General features: G+C 45.9%; 1 protein-coding gene across 1 annotated transcript; it reads right to left on the bottom strand.

Moving 5' to 3' along the window:
• Positions 1-4,548: 4,548 nt before the first annotated feature.
• Positions 4,549-18,731, bottom strand: SLC20A1 (solute carrier family 20 member 1). Its single transcript, XM_072951475.1, has 11 exons — positions 18,470-18,731; positions 17,385-17,980; positions 17,087-17,227; positions 16,783-16,868; positions 12,945-13,041; positions 10,352-10,471; positions 8,634-8,903; positions 7,953-8,511; positions 7,174-7,359; positions 6,536-6,620; positions 4,549-5,513 (listed from the first exon to the last, which is right to left on the bottom strand). The coding sequence occupies exons 2-11, from the start codon at positions 17,710-17,712 to the stop codon at positions 5,352-5,354; spliced, it is 2,034 nt and encodes a 677-aa protein (XP_072807576.1). The 5' UTR covers positions 17,713-17,980; positions 18,470-18,731; the 3' UTR covers positions 4,549-5,351.
• Positions 18,732-20,114: the final 1,383 nt, after the last annotated feature.

Here is a 20,114-nt window from a genome sequence, read left to right as displayed (position 1 = left end):
ACACAGGTTCACTAACTCTTCTCTTTTCATGTGTATTTGAAAATCTCCATAATTAAACTCGTTTTATTTATTTTTTTTTTAAGTAGCAGCAGTTAAGCCCCCTACCCCTGTCCCCGATCCTTTGCCCCACGGTGCAGTCAGCATCTGTCTTCCATGCAGCATTCGACTGGAAGTTTATTTTATAAAGGGCATCATGGACGGCCCATGGGCTGGACAATAGCGGAGTTAAGGGTAAGTAACATACAATGTTCAGCCCTCACCCTGCGCAGGAGGAACCAGTGCATTAAAACGACCATGACCCTGCTGAAAGCATGCAAAGTGATCTAATAATCAACAGGAAAAAGTGTGGCAGTCCTGTGAACTTTAAAATTCTTTTCTCAAATTTTTAGTTGTAAATGCATGCAGAAATGGAAAAAATTATAAAAATATTTATTTAGCACACTGTCATTTAAAACATTAGCAATATTGGGATTAAAATGTTCAGGGATCAGCTTCCAACATGTTACCTTTTTTTTCCCTGTGAAGAAATTATCTCCGAGAAGTCCCTTAGTGTGAAGTTCCGGCCAGGCCAGCGTCGTCTCCTCTGGGACATGTGCATCCTTTCCTTCACAATCACTTTCCTCGTTTACGCCAACAAGCTACCTGCACCAAGGGCCCCTGGCTGCCCACCTACAATCCCTCACAGGAGCAGGGTCAACCGTCCCGAGTTCAAATGCAACTCAATTCGTGTCCAATCTGAATTCCGCAGAATTATTTGCAGTGTAGCAAGTTTCTGCCACCCTGCGTATTACTGCTATTTTCTGCCATGTTTTCAATTTCTTCCAAACCTCAGCTGAAGCAATCGCAAGATGACCATCAACGGGCTGTCCAAATCTGTTAAAAGTTGAAATAACCTCTTTGCCCATTGGCTGGATCCATGAAAGTTGTTTCATGGTAAAAGGCAAGTTTGCACACTTTCATCCAAGCCCCCAAGAGAATCTGGAACGTAATCCAGCAGCGGTGCTGAAAAGCCTCCAGTATCTCTCTACCGCTGGGATCACCACCAAAAAGCTTTGCTGGGAGTGAACTGAACAGGCACACAGCAACCAGTCGCCAACAGGCTTTGAAAGGAGTGACCCGAGAGGTCACTCATCCGGTCGATGTGCATCTGTTCCTCTGTAAATGGGATCTGCGGACTGAAGAGCTAGCATTAAAGTTTGTACTTTATGCAATTACTCCGTGAGTACGCCTCAGCGACTGACATTCGAATCGTGTTGTTCGGGGACTGGTGTTACCTAAAAACTGTGGTAACGAATGCGTGCATCTGGGGTCACGCAAATCAAGGACTGCAGGTACTGAAAGCAAGGAGACTGAAATATACAATGACCTCTTCGCCCACTGAGCCCCAGGACGCTGAGCAGTCAGGGCTGTACCTTCCTGATTCTTCTCTGGGATTCCCCGCAAGGAAACAGCCTAAGCAGATCACACCCGACCAGGATTTCTCAACCTCAGCACTTCTGACATTTTAGATCAGATACCTCTTTGTTGTGAGGGGACAGCCGGTGCATGCAGGAGGTTTATACTCACATCTCTGGTCAGTAGCATCCCCCAGCTGTGACAACCAAAAATGTCTCTAAAATTGCCACATAGCCCAGGGGGCTGGGGCAGCAAAAAATCACTTCTGGTTGAGAATCATCGCCCGAAACAAAGCCCCTCCCAGCCGCCCAGTCCCACAGGTGCCACCCACACACTTGGAGCTTCCACCAGCATTTCAGCTCTGCCCCTAAGTGAGAGCTGTTGACCGGAGATCACCAGGCAGCTGAGGAAAGCCTTTGGCACGTGGGACTAGAGCGAAAAGCGCCCGTGAAAAGAAGAAAAATATTTTAGTAAATTAAAATGATCACTAATATCCTCAAAGAAGAGATACTGACTGCATCCGTGAAATGGGATGCTATTTGTAAGATTTTGGAAATTAAAAAGGAGCAGAAATTTTCATAGCAGGACATCACTCAACAAACGACAAGGTCAGATAAACAGAAAAATGTACTGAGCAAAAAACTGGGAAATGAGACTAGTTCAGAAGCTTAGAAAGAGCCAAGGGAAGGGAGGGAAGGTATGGAAGATAGCAAAGTAATTCAGGAAGTTCCTCAAACTGAAGACTGTGAATTTCTGGACTTCAAAGAAGTTAAGTGCTCAGTTCACTGCAAGTAAACCGACTCTTCACTGTCAAGTTTCCAACACTAAAGATGAAATGTCTATCAACAAGCTTCCAGGGAGAAAGATGGGTGTCACACACATGAAGGATCAGTCATCAGAAAGTCCCCGGCTTCCTCAGCAGCTCCGAAAGCAGTGCCTTCAATATTCTGAAGGGAAAATTCTTCTGAACCTAGATTCTATATTCAAATGATCAACTAAATGTGAAGAAAGAATAAAACCACGTTCAGATGTCCAAGGTCTCAAGAAAAAAAACCCTCCCAACACTCTTACCCCAGAAGCTGCGACAGGCTGCTCTCCACAAAACAAGGGAACGAACCAAGAAAAACAAACACACGCGCTATCTATAGGAAATCCAACAAAGGAGGTGAAAGAAATCCCCAGAATGGTGGAGCGAAGTGCTAGGATGCAGATGTGAAACTTGTCTGAACTGGAACAGATCAGAAGCGGTGAGCGAGGCTTCCCTAAAATACTGGGAACCTTCCTGTTTCCTGAGAGCCCTAAAAGGGAATCAGACAGCTTGTGGAGAGTTTGGGGATGACTAGTAGCAAGCACCTAATTTAAAAAATGGGGGGCGGGGGGAGAAGAGGGGAGGAGCCAGCTTACTGCAGGGAAAACAAAGTCGTCATCACAATCTATTTACTGTGAGACTCAGCAGCTCAGTGATATTTTTAGTGACTTTACCAAAATTAAGTCCCGATTACACGGCGAAGGTGGGAGATGAGGGTCTGTGTACGATCAAAGTTGGAGAGGACCAGAACTAAACATCATTTTTCACTTACGGGGAGAACCACAACTGAAAGAGCCAAGTAGTAATACAAACACAGAAAGGAAAGAAAGTGGTTTCTCAGCAAAGGGGAAAATGGTGGTGGGAGACCCATTTTCCTTGTAAGCCTTATTGAATCAGAGTCCTTAACATGCACACATAAACCTTGATTAAGAAAAAAAACACCTGGGGGGAGGGGTGGAGTAAAAACAGGACATCTATGCCCAAGAAAAACAGGCCAGGTTCGCAACAGCTTGTGCCCTGGCCCCTGGCAGGGATCACTATATACGGAAGCACGAATTCAAATTCCCTCTGGTCTCTTCCTAGTGCTTGGGGTTCTTCCACCCCAGACCTGGCTGCTCTTCCTAAAGAAACACATTTCTGTTTCAAGTACTCCCTCAGCTGTCCCCGCCTGAGCCGCGGGGAAACCCCTGCTTGGGGTTACTACCCCCATTTCATCACAGGGCGAAGACAGGAGCTGGGCCTGGGCGAGGTCACGCAGCACCAGGTGAGGGCCTCCTGCAGACCCTCCAGTCCTGGGCTTAACGCTAGGTCTACCCACCACAGCCCTCTTCTTCCCCTTCCTCAAGTGAGGTCGCCCGGCTGCTTTCAGCCAGCCTGGGGCTACAGGTCCTGTCCATTCTCAGCTAACTACTGGGGAAGATACGGAAGGTCCCCAGGTCTGTTTTGTCATCTGCAAAACAATGGGAAGGCCTACTGCAAAAGGCCTGGAGGGCTGAATGTACATACAAAGCTCAGTGCAGTACTTGACACGGAGTGGGGAACACTTACTGAGAGGCTCCACGGTGAGCGCACATCCAGTGGTCTCATGTCCCTCAGGCACAGGTCAGGCAGGCACAGTCTTAACCTTGTTACCGTCTTCCTAAAGCATCTTCCTGAAACCAACTCTTAGGGCAGGAGCCATCAACGTAGTTTGCAAAGCAATGCACTCTTCCTCAACTGTTCTGATCAAGCGTCAAGACTAAAGAACCCAGCGCTGCGAATTTTCCAGTGCAGCTGAGCTACACACACAACACACACACAACACCCCCCTACTCATTTTAGCATTCTTAGTAGTAGCGATGCTGCAAACAATTTAAGTAAGGATCTGGTAAAATAAAAGTCCATTCAAACAGGAAAACTTTGTGGCTGCTAAAAACAAGTAGATCTCTGCATGTGACTGTGAAAATGTCTGGGGTGTGCTAGTAAAAGGAGAAATGCCAAACTGTTAAGAATAGTCCCCATGGAGTAATGTCACGTACATTCTGGAATCACAAGAAACCTAACGGGGACGGGGGGAGGGCGTGACTCGGTGGTAAAGCACATGCTTAGCATGCGTGAGGTCCAGGGTTCAATCCCTAGTACCTGTTAAAACAATAAACAAACCAACCTAATTACCGCCACCCCCGGAAACAACAAAAAAAAAGCCAAGAAAAAGTATTTTAAAAAAAGAAACATAACAGGGAGGAGTGGAAAACTTTAAAAGCTAGAGAGCAGTTCTCATTTGTTGAGTCACACGCTCCTAAGAATGACAAACGGCTAACTGATCAGGATATGCTTCAAATACGAACAAAAACCATGGGAACAAGTTTTCTAAAAACTGTAGGCTTTTTTATTCAGTTCAGAGGTAGACAGATGAACATGGAAGGCTGGCCCATTATTTAACTCACCCAAAGTTCATACTCCACTTCCTTCATCCATCCCACACTGCCAGAAATCTTAAAGAAATAACCAAGACGGCCAGAGGGATTTTTCTTCCTACTTCTTCTTAGCAGTAACAGTCAACGAACTGCTTGCAAAGAAGTTACTACTAACTTAATTTTCACTGTGTCCAAAGAACCTCGTCCCTGTAAGAAGCTCCCACAAATGCCAAGAGAACCTGCCGCTACCGACGGGAGGGCAGAGGACAAATGACTATTTCTCTAAGAGACTATGAGGGAAGCTTCGGCTATGGTTTCTGTTAAGTCCCTGTGCGTGTTCGGGCAGAAGCTGGTGAAGCCAACAAAGCAGAGCGCACCCCGCCAAAGGGCTCTGAATGGTCGTTTAAAAAAAAAAAAAATCACACGTGATCTTCAGAGACAACATTATAACATAATGGAATTGAAGCCTGATACAAAAAGTAGAGAAGTATGTACAGGAATTCACAGCCCAGAAGGAAAGGGACGTCAAGAGGAACCCGTGGAAACCTGGCTGTTATACGTCGCTAATTTTGAGACAAGTCATATTTAGCACAAAAGCAATTAATTATAGCACGAGGAGCGCTTCCCTCCCACAGCTCCCTAACTTTACAAAGACTCCTGTCGGTCTCCTGTAACACTGTCATCATTCTTCCAAGGAGCAGGAATGTCTAAGGTGGTCCCAAACATTGACCCGACTTTCATCTCAAACGGCTTCACGCTTTGAGGATGACATACTTGAAGACCGCCATGATAGCAGCACTGATCACGCCAGAGATGGGGACTGTGACAAACCAGGCCATGAAGATGTTGCGGAAGAGTCGCCAATCAACAGCCTTTTTGGATCGGAGCCAGCCGACAGACACAACAGAGCCCACCTACGGGGGAAAACGATCGAGGAAACTGGTTACTGAAGGGCCGGTGGCATTTTGCTAAACAGACACATGACCGTGTGTAGGTCAGGAGCCCGGCCGTTCCAGGAGAGCTGGTTTGTAACAGGTCAGGGAGCTTACTCACGGGAAGATGAAGGCAATATAAAACCCAGTCACTGAATCTGTGCTAACTGGGGCAAAATACAGTAGGACAGGAAAACTTCCTTTTTCCTTTCTGAGCTGCTAGAACTTTTTTTGAATTTTTTAGGGGGGGAGGTAATTAAGTTTATTTTATTTTTAACGGCAGTGGTGAGGATTGAACCCAGGACCTCGTGCATGCTAGGCACACACTCTACCACTGAGCTATACCCTCCCCCAGCTACTGGAGCTTAAGGAACTAGATTAACAACAATAAACTGCGTTGGGGGGAGGGTATAGCTCCAGTGGCAGAGTGCGCACTGCCGTGCGTGCTCAGCTTGCACGAAGTCCTGGGTTTGATCTCCAGCACTTCTATTGAAAAAAATAATTAAATAAATAAACCTAATTACCGCCTCCCCGAAAACAAACAAAAAAATAAAATAAACTGCTTTAAGAGTGTAATCCTTTAGGGGGAAGGGTACAGCTCAAGTGGTAGAGCACATGTTTAGCATGCATGAGGGTCCTGGGCTCAATCCCCAGTACCTCCCTTAAAAATAAACAAACAATTACCTCCCACTCAAAAAAATAAGATAAACTGCCCTTCAACAGTCCAACAAGCCTCACGGACTCACTAACTCTATATGAAAGGGCTTCTGCATCATTTGGGAAGAAAACATTATCTGCTTAAAGTAACAGACACAAGAAATTGCAAAATGTAATAAGCCTCTGCATTCTTAACAGTCACTCATCCTAAACATGTGAACTCATCAAGACTCCAACTGCATAAAACTTCTTATACCAAAGTATCAAAGTGAAAACAAAACCAAAAAAGCCCTCCACGTATCTACTAGAACCATTGGAAAGATACGGGTCTGCGACATTACACTTACTTTACAATGTGTTGTACTGATGGGAAGGCCAATATTTGATGCAATTACTACCGTGAGGGCAGACGCCAGTTCAATACTGAAGCCGCTGTAGACACAAAAAGATCACTTATCAGGAACGGAATTTAAATTTTAATAAGCCAGCACTACCTCAAAGTTAAGTAGTTCTGTGCTCTACCTAGTGGCAAACCTCCACTGACACCTTTAGTTTGCTTTAACTCCTGAAATGTATTTTAATTTAGGCCATGAGATTCCTCTTTTCCAAGGTTTGAGGTTTTAAGGTTTTCTAGAAGCCCATTATTAAGGTCTGTGCTTTTATTTTGAAGATTCTAATAAATTTTGAAGAATTCAGTAAAGACAAAGGCCAAATATATGTGGCTATTCGGTCATGGCCCACACTTCTCAGAAAAGTCACTCTGTTAGAGTCCACTGGAGTTGAATAAATATTTAACCAAAATTATGTTTAAGGGCCAGACACTAAGTAAAATCTAAAACGTTCACACCAACACAGAGAATAGCATTGGGAACTTGCACACACTTGGTTACTGTAACCAAAGTGTGACTTACGTGGTCACGCTGTGCAGTATCCTCTCTCTTTGGAAATGAGCATTAATTAACCTGAGCCCTGCTTTACCGCTTACCTAGAGGGTGTGATTGGCGTCAGGTCCTTCCCCATGGTCTGGATAACTCTCCGTCCCCAAACCCACAGGCCGATACAGATACCAACACCGCCATAGAGCAGAAGCCATATGGGTGTCGCTACTTTTGTAGAAACATCTCCCGTATCATAAACAAGATACAGAGCAACCAGAGGACCAATGGCGTTGCTGAAAGGAAAAAGAGGGCAAAGATGATTTTAGGCAGAACTAGACCTTGGCAAGATCCTACTTGTTAAATGACCTACTACGCTGTCTGAAGTTAAGCTTCCATCAGCAAACTGGTCAATAAATAAAAGGAACCCCCGCACACACAACAGAAGGAAACGAGAGCCCTTCTCAGGGGGAATGCCACACATTTGGTGGCCTGTCCTCTCCCTCCTACAGGCCACCTACAGCAAATCTGGGGTTCCAATGAACAGTTTACAAATCACAAAACTAAGATTAACCTACAAATTCATTCTGTGGAGCAGTGATTACTACCAAAGAAGCGGATCCCAAGTCAACAGACCAAAAGGCTTCCCCATGAAAGCTCTGTGTTGACATCATCTACAGGAACAGAGTTAAACATATTCTTTGTAATCTCTCTGAAGAAAAAAAGATTTCTTCCTGTTTTAAGTCATTAACTGCGACTTCCTCATCCTCTCTAGATTATTCAGTGTCCCACGGGTGGTGTGAGTACCATAGCCACAAGCAGAGCCTCATAAAAGGACGAGGTGGTATAAAAATAAAACACGCAATGCCAAGAATCGTAACTGACTGACCTGACGTCATTGCCACCATGGGCGAAGGACCCAAAGCAGGCTGTGAGGATCTGCAGGAACTGGAAGAGGAGAGACACTTCAGGTTTGTCCTGGTCATACCACTCCTCGAGAGAGCTGCCGCTGCCTTTTCTGTCCCCCAGACCCATCTCTGCCTTGACATTCATGTCGATCTCGGACGCCGAGTGGATGTCAGACACGGCGTTGCAGTAACTGGTGTAACTGTCCATTCGAATTCGCTTCTTGCTGTCCGTGTTCGGCCAGGTCAGCTTCTCCATCTCCTCCCCTTTCTGCTCGCCCTCTTTGGCACGGAAGGAGTCCAGGGGCATGCCGCAGATCGCCATGGTGTAGGAGGTGTAGCTGTTGTTACGCCTCAGGGGTTTGTCGCCCGAGTCTCCCATGCAGTCTCCCACCTTGGCCAGGTGTAACTTGTGGAGCAGCTCTTTGTACAGGCCAGAATCCTTGTGCACGGTGTGGTACTGATAGTGGCCGCTGGAGTTGATCTGGTTACTGACGGCTTGATTGAACTGAACCAGGTTCCCATTAGGCAACTGCACTGTGCCTGGCCAAGAACCAAAAGGTAACGGTCAACTCCAAGAGCACCAGGTCCAAACTATGAGCCGCCCCACAGCAGTGGTAACAAAGGGAACCCCGACTTCCCCCACCCAAGGGGAGCCCACTCACCGTTCATGGCACCATCTATGCTGGTCTCCTCCTTCAGGTCCACGCTCGGAAGCCTCTCCCGCTCCGGGGCTTCCTCCAAGTCTCCAAGTTTGAAGGAGACCGTCCTCTCCTCCACCACAGCCCGGAGGGGTACCGGGGCAGACCCGGCCTCAGAAGCGGGGTTCCTGGCCTCGACGTCACTGACAGACAGCTTTGTTTCTTCATGGTCTTCTTTCAAGCTGTTCTTTTTTTCCATTAACGGGCTTTCAGAAGGACTAGACTTGATCTCTCCTAGAAAAGAAGGATGTTTTGTTTGATTTTGACCAAACTAACTCGTTCTAGATTTCTCCGTTCCCCCATCTCAAAGTAAGAACACAGGTCACCTTCAGCCAAAGTTCAAGATACTTCTCCTGTCTGCCTCGTCATCTCTCTTACGTTTCATTTGGGTAGAAACCAGCAATGCAAATGCAGAACACCCTCTTATCAGAGGTTGCAAACTTTTTTATTAAAGACCCAGACAGTAAAATATTTTAGGTTCTGTGGGCTGTTGTGTATTCTTGTTTTTTATAACCCTTTACAAAGGTAAAAACCATTCTAGTTCCCTACTGACCCCATCAGTAGTGGAAGGCAGCTCAGACAGGGCTGACAGAGAACTGGAAGTCAGGCTGTACCTAGTTCACGTTCTTTTTATAAGAGGAATGTCCGCAAATTTCAGTCCCTGCATTCAAGCACAGTGTCACAGCTCAATGCAGGCAACTAAAGGCGACTGTAACTCCCACCGCTACAAAACAAAGAGATGGGCCTTCTGGTTCTAAATTCCATGACCCGTTAGGAATGTTTTCTGCCTTTCATACCAATGCCCAGTCTGTTTACATGTTCACTGAGGCATCACAGTCAAGCTACAGACTGGGACATAAAACATTAGCTAGACTTGTCTCATCGTCTCCCAGACGGAGGGGAAAAACGAGGTCACGAAGTCCTGAAGCCTCGTTCCCACTGAGCCGGGCCCGGTAGACGGCTCGGAGGCCGCCCAGCGCGCTGCATGACGCAGCACTCTTCCCCGCGCCACTGCAGCCTGGGCGGCCATCCGCTGCAAAGAGCAAGCTTAAATCACTACCAAGCATTTGCGGATGAAAACGACAGGAAAAGGGCATTTCAAGAGAGCCCAAGTACTCAGAAGGGAGTCCAAGATTAAATAAGACTGATACTAACCAAAATCCATGCAGGATTTGATTTCACTGTAATACTACGTGTAGTACTGGTCTAAGTGATTCCTTCACGACATCTGCAAATGTCTACCTCTAGAACATCTGCTCCAGGTCTGAGAATTAACCAAGTCTCAAGTCAGATATACACATTAACATAGCTCTGAACACCTGAACCTAAAGTTATACACAGTAGTAGCTTTAATAAGTGTTTCCTGTGAAAATATTTTGTACCTACCTTTTAGTTTTCATTAAAGGTATATCCTCAATCCTTCCCAAGTGATCAAGGCACAATAAAAAAGAGACTAAGTGCCTAGCCTGTCTGGCAGCCCACATCAAATGTCTTATGACTAGGTCTCAGATCATTTTAAGTCAGTAAAAACATATTTTGGACAATAAAACTACGTCCTTAAATTTCCATTTAAATTTTCTGGCTTTACCAATCTATCCAAGTAGCAATTTTTATAGGCGGCCAAACAAAAATCAAGCACAACATTACTAAGTTAAAATTTTCTGCTATAATTTGTTACTTACGTTCAATTTTTCTCTTCATCCTGGGACATACAAAGAACCAGACGATAAGGGCACAGAAAACTGCACATCCCACCGAGATGAGGATGGTACCCCACAGAGGAAGTTTGTCAAAGCCCAGCACTAGGAAATAAAATGGTGCATCTTGAAAACCCCAGGGCAACTGCCCCCTGCAAACATGTGTAAACCCTCCTGTGGGGACTCGGGTTCCCCAAGCCAGCCCATCACCCTTTCCAGCTGCTGCCAGCCTTAGGTCCACAGGATTTACGGTGCGAGCAGCTATAGCAGATCTGGGAGGAAAATCTCATGGCATCTGAAACCCCCACCAGTCTGGCCCACTGTAAACAGCTGCTAGACTGAAGTCTCCCCAGCTCCTTCACAGACTAGCCTTTTCCTTTTCTTTGCTTTAGAAGACAGCAAGGGTTACCACACTGAGGATCTGCAACTAGCTTTGAAAAAAAAAAATGGAAGTGTTCCATTCCCAGCCTCCAGATGGGAGCTGCCACACATTGTGTTTGCAGAGACTTCAGTCAAAAAAGGAAAGTGCCCCTGTCCTCACATTTCTCAGACTGATACAATTAATTCCCTGTGGAAGTTATCACAGCCATTGTACTAGTAAAATCCTTTACAGTGAAGATTATCTCTTAGGATGCATTCTCAAAGTAAGATACAAAAAACTGGGACGTTATCAAAAGATAAGAACAGTTCAAAGGTCTGTCCTGCACGAAAGGACAACGTGTAGTGGCAACTGCACTAACCAGCCACATCTTAGAGCCGTGCCTACTTCTCCCATGGCTCAGGGATCATGAAGTTAGTCATCCGGTTATCACTTAAATGCCAACAGGCTCCAAGCCACTAGACTATATTAACCATGGAGGCAAAGCACCAGAGAATCCTACTTAAGCCTGGGAGAGGTTATAATGATCCGTGGTTTACCCAAGAGCAGCTTGCTTACTTGTGCCCGTTTGCTTTATTTTGCTTATTAGGAACTGCTTATAAAATGGAAATTCAACTGCTCCTCAAAATGATTAATATTTAAAAATCAGATGTAAATTGAGGTCCCTTCAAAGCTAAAGTTCTATAGTGACTAAATCTTTCCATTTCAATTCCTGTTCTCCATCCTAATGCCGTTAAGTCACACAAACTAAAATATACATGAAATTTAATCAATCCCTATCACAATTTAAATTTGTCTACGTTCCAAGTCAAAAAGGGGAAATGCAACTGGCTTTTCTTGTAAATGATCCACCAAAGGACAGGACAAAAATATCTGTGTTCTCTTTTCAAAAATGACTGAAAATCATTCTAATGTCACTGAACTAGGAGCTTCGCTGCTGCCACATGAAACATCAGTGCTTACAGCCTCATGGAGAACTTTTTTAGGCATGAAGAACCCAATTTAAAACAGAATGGAAATGTGGCAGGCGAGCTTTGTTTTGCCTGTACCATTTGTTAAGGAGCCTGGTATCTCCTAAATAAGATCAATATTCTCATAGAGTTGTCTAATTTCTTTCCTGATTATTCCAAGAATAAAGACAAGGTTAAAAATACTTAGCTAACTCCATTTTTGGTCAGTGGCTTATTACTTCACTGAGGTTTACGAAGCAAGTTACCATCCATTAATTAGAAATGAAATCAATTTAGTGGGCCACAATGAGCATTTTAAAAAGCTAAAAAGAATCTTCGGAAGTATGAGTGCACAGCACAAAGTAAGGTTAAGTAGCTTCAAGACACTCTTCCAGTTATCTTTCTTCCTCTCCCCCTCCCTCTCTATACGCATGTGTGTCCTGGGCAGCAACGTACAATGTATTTCTTCCAGCGCATCAAAACCGTCGAAAGATTGAAAGCCACTGACTTGAGAGGTCAAAGGCCACCAAGCCAAATGAATCTAGACAAAAACTAACTGATCAAGGCATGTACTGACCTGTCTGACAAGTTACAGGTAATCAATCTTTTTCGGTTGCTAAATTAAACACGTACTGTCATAACTGAATCCGGGCTTTGCCTTCCTCCCAACATAAAAGTAATCAACATCTCAATCTTTATATTGTCACAAATTATTTTTCCTCTTAGCTGCATGAATTCTTCTTCCAAGTGTACTTAGAGCAGGTGTTAAACATCCCAGCTCTTCTCATTCAAGCAGATTCAGGGGATTAAATTTTAGTACTTAGAAACAAAAGTGGCTCCATTCGGGAGAGAAAAATCAGAGCATCCAGCAAACTAGTACTAAATGACCAATTACTGACAACCAAGTTTGACTAATGACTCTTCAGTGGCCAGTCGTCCAGGTAAATACCAATTTCAGTATTTTTGGCATAGACAGGAGAGAGGGAGGGAGATCAAATTATTGGTGGATCCTGTGAAGACTAAAGAGTAAATGTCTGTAGTGATTTAGAATCTGAGCAGGTCTCTTTGGTTGAAAAACTATCTAGGTTAACTCAGCATACACTAGCCTGCAGCCTTCTGAAATGGGCGCAGGCCAGTCACCTTCTAGGAGATTTCAGCCCTGTAAAGCAAAAAGGGGTAAATTGGGCATTTAATGCAAGTTTTATAAACAACTTTAAATTCACATTTAAATATTTTGATATGTACTTACAAGGTGCTCCAGTATACATGATGGAAAAGAGGTTTATCCCAATTGTGCAGGCATAGAACACTGGCAAAGCTCTCAAACCATTAGGAACTGGATCTGCCTGTAAAATATCATTAAGATCAATATTTTAAAAGCTGTAAAAAAGTTAACCCATTTTCAAAGAACCTTTTATAAAAGGGCAGCTTCCAGGACTATAGTGCCAAGAACTAGGAGTTTCCAAGGCGAAATAGCGTCTTTCTACATTTGCTCCTGGACGTCGTCCCACCAAGGTCGATCTCATCTTTTACATCTATCTAAACGTAAGTTTATGTTTGGTTTTACCTTCTGCGGTTTGCTGGGGTTTTTTTGCTGCTGTTATTTTTAACAAGGCTGCCTATTCTAGTGACTGGTGATGTTTGAACTTCCAGTGCTAAGGTACCTAGTGTCCAGATGTAAATCTAAGTACACACCTGAAGATGTACTACATACATCTGTAAGAGATGTCAAGAAACAGACTAGGAGATATTACCTTTCTGACTTTATACTTGCATCTCTTAAAAATAAAACGGGCTGCAGAATACACCTGCAACGACCGTCTTATCTAGACATTTGATAAATAAGCCACAACTAATGATTGACCAAAGTGCTAAGATCAAAATCAATTGTACACTTGGCCACTCCCTCATTCACCAGACTGTGCCAAGCACTATTTCCGGCACTAAAATATGGGAATGACAGACTAAGTTCCTGCTCTCACAGAGCTGACATCACATTCCAGTACAGAATAGTGCCATGAAAAAAAAAGGATAAGGAGGCAGTGATGGAAGGAGGAGCACGCTTTCATTGGGGTGGAGGGGGTCAAAGACTATCAGTGGAGCAAAGACACAAATAATGTGTTATGTCAACAAGCCATGAGCCATGTACACACCCAGGGGCAGAGAAGAGCACGCCACAGAGCAGGCTATCTGGAGGGCAGGATATCCCAGAGACTTCAGCAAGTGCAAAGCCCCTGGGGCAAACACTTGAATTGTCTGAGGAACAGCAAGAAAGCCAGTGTGACTGGAGACAAGAGTTAGAGAGTGAGACACAGGTCTGAATATACAGGAAGGCTAAACTTTAAAGGTGTTGTTAGCCTAAAGGTTTAATACAATCCTGGATCACAATCCGAGGGAAAATCTTGGGGAGGAAGAGACAGAGGGAAAGAATCATCAATATATCGGCAACAGTGCGTTAATGGCTCAAGATCAATGAAACGGAAAACAGAGGTTCCATTCCAAATCAGTCGAAATGGGCCCTCAGTGAAAACCACACTGAATTTTAGTGCTCTGTCCAGTTTAGTAGAATGCTACAGATAGAGAATTACCCAAAATAAAAATAGCCAGTAAAACCCAAGCATCCCAGAATAATGTAATGATGTGGGTCATACCCCAAGGGTAGTCAGTAAGGACAGGAAACTGAGGGGTGTGTCCTTTTCTAAGAACTATCATGGCTTTAAGAAATTCTCCAAGGAACCTAAGACGCCCCCTCACCCCCAAAATCAAAACCCATTAGAGTTCTAGACATTACGTGGGGACTTCTCTTTCCTCCAAACTCCTGTCACTCCCAAGAGGTACCAGGGCTAACATTTTTATGAAATGTTTACCACAATTTGACCTATCTAGCACACACTTAGAACTACCTGAAGGTAAATGTCTCATTATCCAGGCATGTGGGATGGGAAAAGGGTCTTCATAAATCTCCCATTTTCAACTAGAATAGCTCATTTTTTATACATTGGACATTCCATAAACTTTTGTCTGAAGAAAAAGATTCCTCTGACTTGAAAAGATGCCCTAAATATATTTAATAATGTGATTCTTAACAGAAGGGAGAATGCTGAAGATCCATTTTCTTTGACTAGAACTTAAACCCTCAACAGGCAATTTCCTTCCCCAGTCCTTGTTTATTCCAGTCCTTAAGGGAAGTACCTCACCTCCACTGTTTTTTCCTACTAGACTACCCAGTACTGTTGGTATGTCCAGAAAATTGAACATATAAAAAAACAATTTTAACATTAATTTCCAAAATAGAATCTTTAATTGGGAAGTATCTTAATGGTCAAATATTCAGATTTTAATAGCCAGGACCCCAAAAGTTACCCGTCTGAAGATGTTTTCTTGAGATTTAAAACCTAACAGTAGCCAGAAATAGTCACACTCATTACCTAAAAATTCATGTTATTGATAGATTGGACAAAAGAGTATGTCGGTGGGGTGGAGATCCTCAAAGTCAGTACTGAATAGTTTTAAATACTATTCCAATCATTTTTGGTCATACCCATCCTCACACCCAAGTATAAGAAGTTAATATATTTAACTTAAGCTCTCAGTAATTGGGGGTTAAGTACGTGGCATGCATTCCCCAAAGGAGAGGTTCTGGGCACCTGAAACTCCCTCTCTGCACCCCAGAGCGCCACCATTCCCCCTCAGGAAATGAAGTTTGTTTTGGCTTAAGACACACAAAGCCTCTCCAGAATCAGAAGCACCTGTTTCCCAATAATCAACAAAGACGCAGTGTAAACCTTTAGGAGCAGGAACCCGTAACAGGGGATCCTATTAATTCTCCCGGTTCTCTGGGAAGGAGCAAGTCTTTCGGCTCTAAAGATACTGAAAATTCTGATCCGTGAGTAGTCAGCCTCGAATTAAAGCATCATATTATCACAGTCTACGGTTGGGGGGAGGGGAGGTGCTAATCACACTGGATCAATGCTAAATCATTGCTAAAGGAGACAATGTCAGACTTTGAGTCCATTAATATCAACAAACTGTTTACTCTCAAATTGTACCAGGCTATAGAGGTTTTTAAGTTTCCAAAATGTTGCATTGCTATCTTTTGCCAGACTCAGGCCACGGTAAAAGATGACTGGGGAGTCACTTCACCAACCACAGAATTTCTATAGAAAAGAGGTACCAATTCTTCCTTAGAGAAGCTTAGAATGAGACCAAACAAGTGGGTCTGAACACATTCTTACCCCTTGGGATTAAGTCACCTATCTGCCTTCACTCAGATTCCTACAGTTAGGAGCATTTTTAACTACTCACAATGGGCAGTTAAGAGTCATTCACCTCAGGAAAAGGACAACTTTGTTTCCTGAGAAAAATACATTTATTCTTGCTGTAACTCAGTCCAATGACAACATCCCTTGTTGTCTACATTTATTTTGGAGCCGGCACCAGACTTCTTGATAAAAGAAATGCTATCGGGTCCCTCAAAAGGGATTTTCAAATAGAAAGGAAATAAAAGGCTTTCTGGAGATTGTTTTTTCTTCCCAAGAAAAAAAGCAAAACAAAAATTACCCTTACTGGTTCCTTTTTACCTAGACTGAGACATTAGAGTCAAGTCACTGTGAGAGGTAGAGTTCCCACCTAGAAGCTTATCAACTGGTTGGGACAGGTTGTGTCAACCAACACTACAGAAATAATAACTATGTAGAGACCCAAATGACTCCATTTTAACCAGCAGCTAAGAAAAAGCCACCCGGAGATTGTGACTTGTTGAATCCCACTTACAAATCAAACTGGCCTGCAAATGACAGTGTTGTTAAAGCAGTACTCTGCCGACAGCTAGAAAAAGCCACTTCAAATACACCTCAATTTCTCACTTCCAGACTCTTCTGTTTCCGAGCACATCACAGTATTCATTCCATTTTTCCTTCCTAAATGTCTTTTTGGGTATTGAAAACGTGCTTCTTTCAGTGAACTCCACAACATACAAGGTGCAGAACATAAAGAATTTTTCTAACTTTCCAAGGCCATACATCTACATACCAATCACATTTTTAAGAATGCTATTACAGGTCACACCAGGGGGAGAAAAGGATTACCTTGCGGAGGATGAATGCACGAACAAGGAAGAATAAAATTCCAGACATAATACCAGAAAGCAGCGGAGAGATGAACCAGGACATCACTGGAATAGAACACAGGAAGGAAAAAGGTCAGCTCGTGAAAGTCAGGAATCAAAACACATTTTAAATTTTAGCTCTCCCTTTTCAAACCTTTAGTCCGTCCCTCCAACCTTACACCATATACTCCCACACACAACACAATGGTAACACAAGAAAGATAAAAAACCATTTAGAATTAAACATACCGGTTAGGGCAAAAAAAATAAAGAATTAAACATACCAATTTTGATCAGTTCAGACCACTTGACACCCTCCTGCCCCTTTGCCACCAGGGAGAAGCCAATGGTTGCACCAACAATACAATGGGTTCCAGAAATGGGCAGCTTCAAAAACGAAGCCACCAGTTGCCACACAGCAGAACCTGAAAGACGTCAAGTTTCATTAAGCAAACGGCAAGATTCCATTATGTACGCAGTGCATCCTGAAGGAAATAACCTGAAAGGCGGTGCACAAGAATGAACTACCCACGAGAGGGATTTGCTCACCCACCGTTATGGGGCCAATACATAAGAACTCACCAAACATCGCACTGACGGAGCCGGCCATCAGCCGGTCCTGGGTCGTGTTGTACATCTCCACGTCAATTAAGCCCTTCCGGATCGTCTCGCTCACTTTGGCCCCCAGGAGGACCGAGCCCACTGTCTCAAAGATACTAGCTAGAATGCAGGCTTGCTTCAGGGTCACTACACCTGACCCCACGGCTGTACCAAACGAATTTGCTACATCATTGGCTCCCACGGAGAATGCCAAGACAAATGCAATAATGAAGCCCAGGATAAGCATCCATAGGTAGTCTACCAATGGACCAGAAGTACTGGTAATCAGCGTTGCCACGGTAGATGCCATTCTCTAGAGTAGTGGTTTTTTCAATTAATAGAATTACTGAGCGGTTTTCGAGATGTGTAAACAGAACGTGAGGTATCAAAAATGCTATAATAAATAATATATATTATATAAAATTAAATACTGTAAACTACGGCACAGAAACCGAGCTGGGGAGTTACTGCTATACGCTGCGTATGGGCATCTCTTGTCTGGGGTGTCTTTGGCTCTGGAGGGCTAAAAGCACGGAGCAGAATTCCATGGCGGAGAAGAGAAAGGACGCAAGTTCATCCTAGGAAGGGGGGAGAAAATGACAATAGCGGTGCGCCCTTGGGGAGGGGGGCCCGTCCGGCACCCCGCGGGGCAACCCCCGGACTGGGGGCCCCCGGCCCTGCCCTCCACCCGCGATCCGCTATCTCCCGCCCCGCGCAGGACGCGCCGGGAGGTGGGCACGTGGCGCCGGGGACCTCCTGGGCCCGCGCGCGCCCAGTCCGGCCCCCGCCCCGCCGCGCGCGCCCTCCCCGCGAAAACCGGAAAAGGGCCGTTCCCGCGCGCGCCGCCCGGGGACCGCCAAAAAGGCCCGCGGGCGGGAGACCGGGCGGGCGGCCGGGCGGGAGGGCGGGGTGGAATGGGGTAGGGCGCGGTGGCGGGGAGAGAGACGGGCGGCGACGAAAGCAGAATCCCGCGGCTACCGGCACACCCGGCCACCCCCCGCGCCGCTGCGTCCGCGCCGGGCCCCGGGGAAAAGAAAGAGCCTGTCCAAGGTGGCGCCGCCACTCACCAGAGGAAACGAGGGGCCGAGCGGGAGACGGGCAGTCCGGACTGCGGCGGCGCACTGGGTCCACGGACGCACGCACCTGCGGTCGGCGAGCACACGGCCCGGGGCGGAGGCTCTGGGGATGGCTCGGCGAGGCTGAAGACCCACCCGGGAGAAGCCGCGGGCGCCTCAGCAGCCGAGAAGGGCGAGCACGCAGCGCGCGCCGGCAGCCATCACTCTAGCGGCGCACGCCGCCAGCCGCTACTTATAGCCGGCGCCGCGCCCCGCGTGACCCGCCGCGCCTCGCGCCGGCCCGGGAGCCCCGCCCCCGGGTGACGCAGCCCCCGGCAGCCGGGCGCGCCCGGCCGGACGAGCCCGACCGCAGCTCTCATTGGCCCGACCCGCGCCGGCGGCCACGCCCCCAGGGGAGAGCTGGTCCACGTTAGGAGGGCCAGCCGCGTCCCTGCGGCCATGCCCTGACGTCTCGGCTAGTCTGGGGCGCGGGGGACCGAAACCCTGCCGCCAGAGGTCGTCAGGCCCGGTTACAGAAACCACGACCATGGTCATAGTTCCTCGCGAGCCCCGTTTTACAGAACTGGCCAGGCTTCTAGCCGCACTTTCAGCGCACTTGTGACCTGCAGCATCCGAAGCCACACCTGGCCAAGTTCCCCTCCTCCCGTCCTCCTGGTGACGCTGCGGGGGAGCTCGCGCCCTGGGGCTCGGATCCAGTCCTGGCACGTTGCTGCACCTGTGACTTGCCCTTGGCCAGACAGTCACTGTCCCTCGCGGGGAGGAGGAGGGAGGGAGAGGGCTCACGTGGTCACTTTGCTCCCGCAGTCATGCAGTTCGGTGAAAACTGTAAGACCGAGGAGTCACGAGAACCAGGCTGTCTCCCAGTTATGGCGCAGAGCCACAGGGTGGCTGTGGGTCATTAATTTTCCCGTGGCAGACCTGCGTTTTCTGCACTGCTTCGGATTCAAATCCTGACTCCTGCTTGCTGCAGTGTGTCACCTTGAGCGACTTAACAAATCTCTCTGACTGCGTTCTCAGGAATGTAAATTGGTAACAATCAGTACCTATCCGGTAGCGAGAATTTAAAAAGTTAACGTGTGTGAATGTGACTAGAACTCAGTAGGTGTTCAGTGAATGCTAATTTCCATTAGTATTACTGTTTTAGGTTGTAGAAAAGGATATAAGGGATGGTCTCTGCATCCCAGAAGTTTTCCTATTCTGAGGTTAATTGATTTCTGGTCTACATGGTATCTAATGTTTTGACATTAGTAAGATTTCCTCTGCACATTTGGGGGCATTTCATTATTCGGCTTAAGATCAAGACTAACCAGTCATGCCAAGGGAGGGAGATTAAGGTCGTGGTCTCTTGTCAGAGTTGTAGTGAGATTAAACAATTCCGACCAGAAATACTTACCAGGCTTACAATGTTCTGGAGCCCTCCCCACCTTTTGCCATCTCTAGCATCTGGACACAAAATAGCAGGACACTGTAAGTCATTGCTATGTCTGGGTCATGTATGGAGGCTTAAACTCCTCTTGAGTATCCTCTGACCTACCTAGAACATCTGGTGGAGTTATATGAGTAATTTACAAAGCTCTAAGTCCCAAGGTCATATCCAAAAAAAAAGAGAGTGTATGCAGGGAGCATTGACCCTTGA

The sequence above is a fragment of the Vicugna pacos genome, chromosome 28 (genome assembly GCF_048564905.1).
Source record: "Vicugna pacos chromosome 28, VicPac4, whole genome shotgun sequence".
In the NCBI taxonomy this organism is placed as follows: Eukaryota; Metazoa; Chordata; class Mammalia; order Artiodactyla; family Camelidae; genus Vicugna; species Vicugna pacos.
Note: the sequence above shows the minus strand (reverse complement) of the source record. Positions and strands in the feature narration are given on the sequence as shown.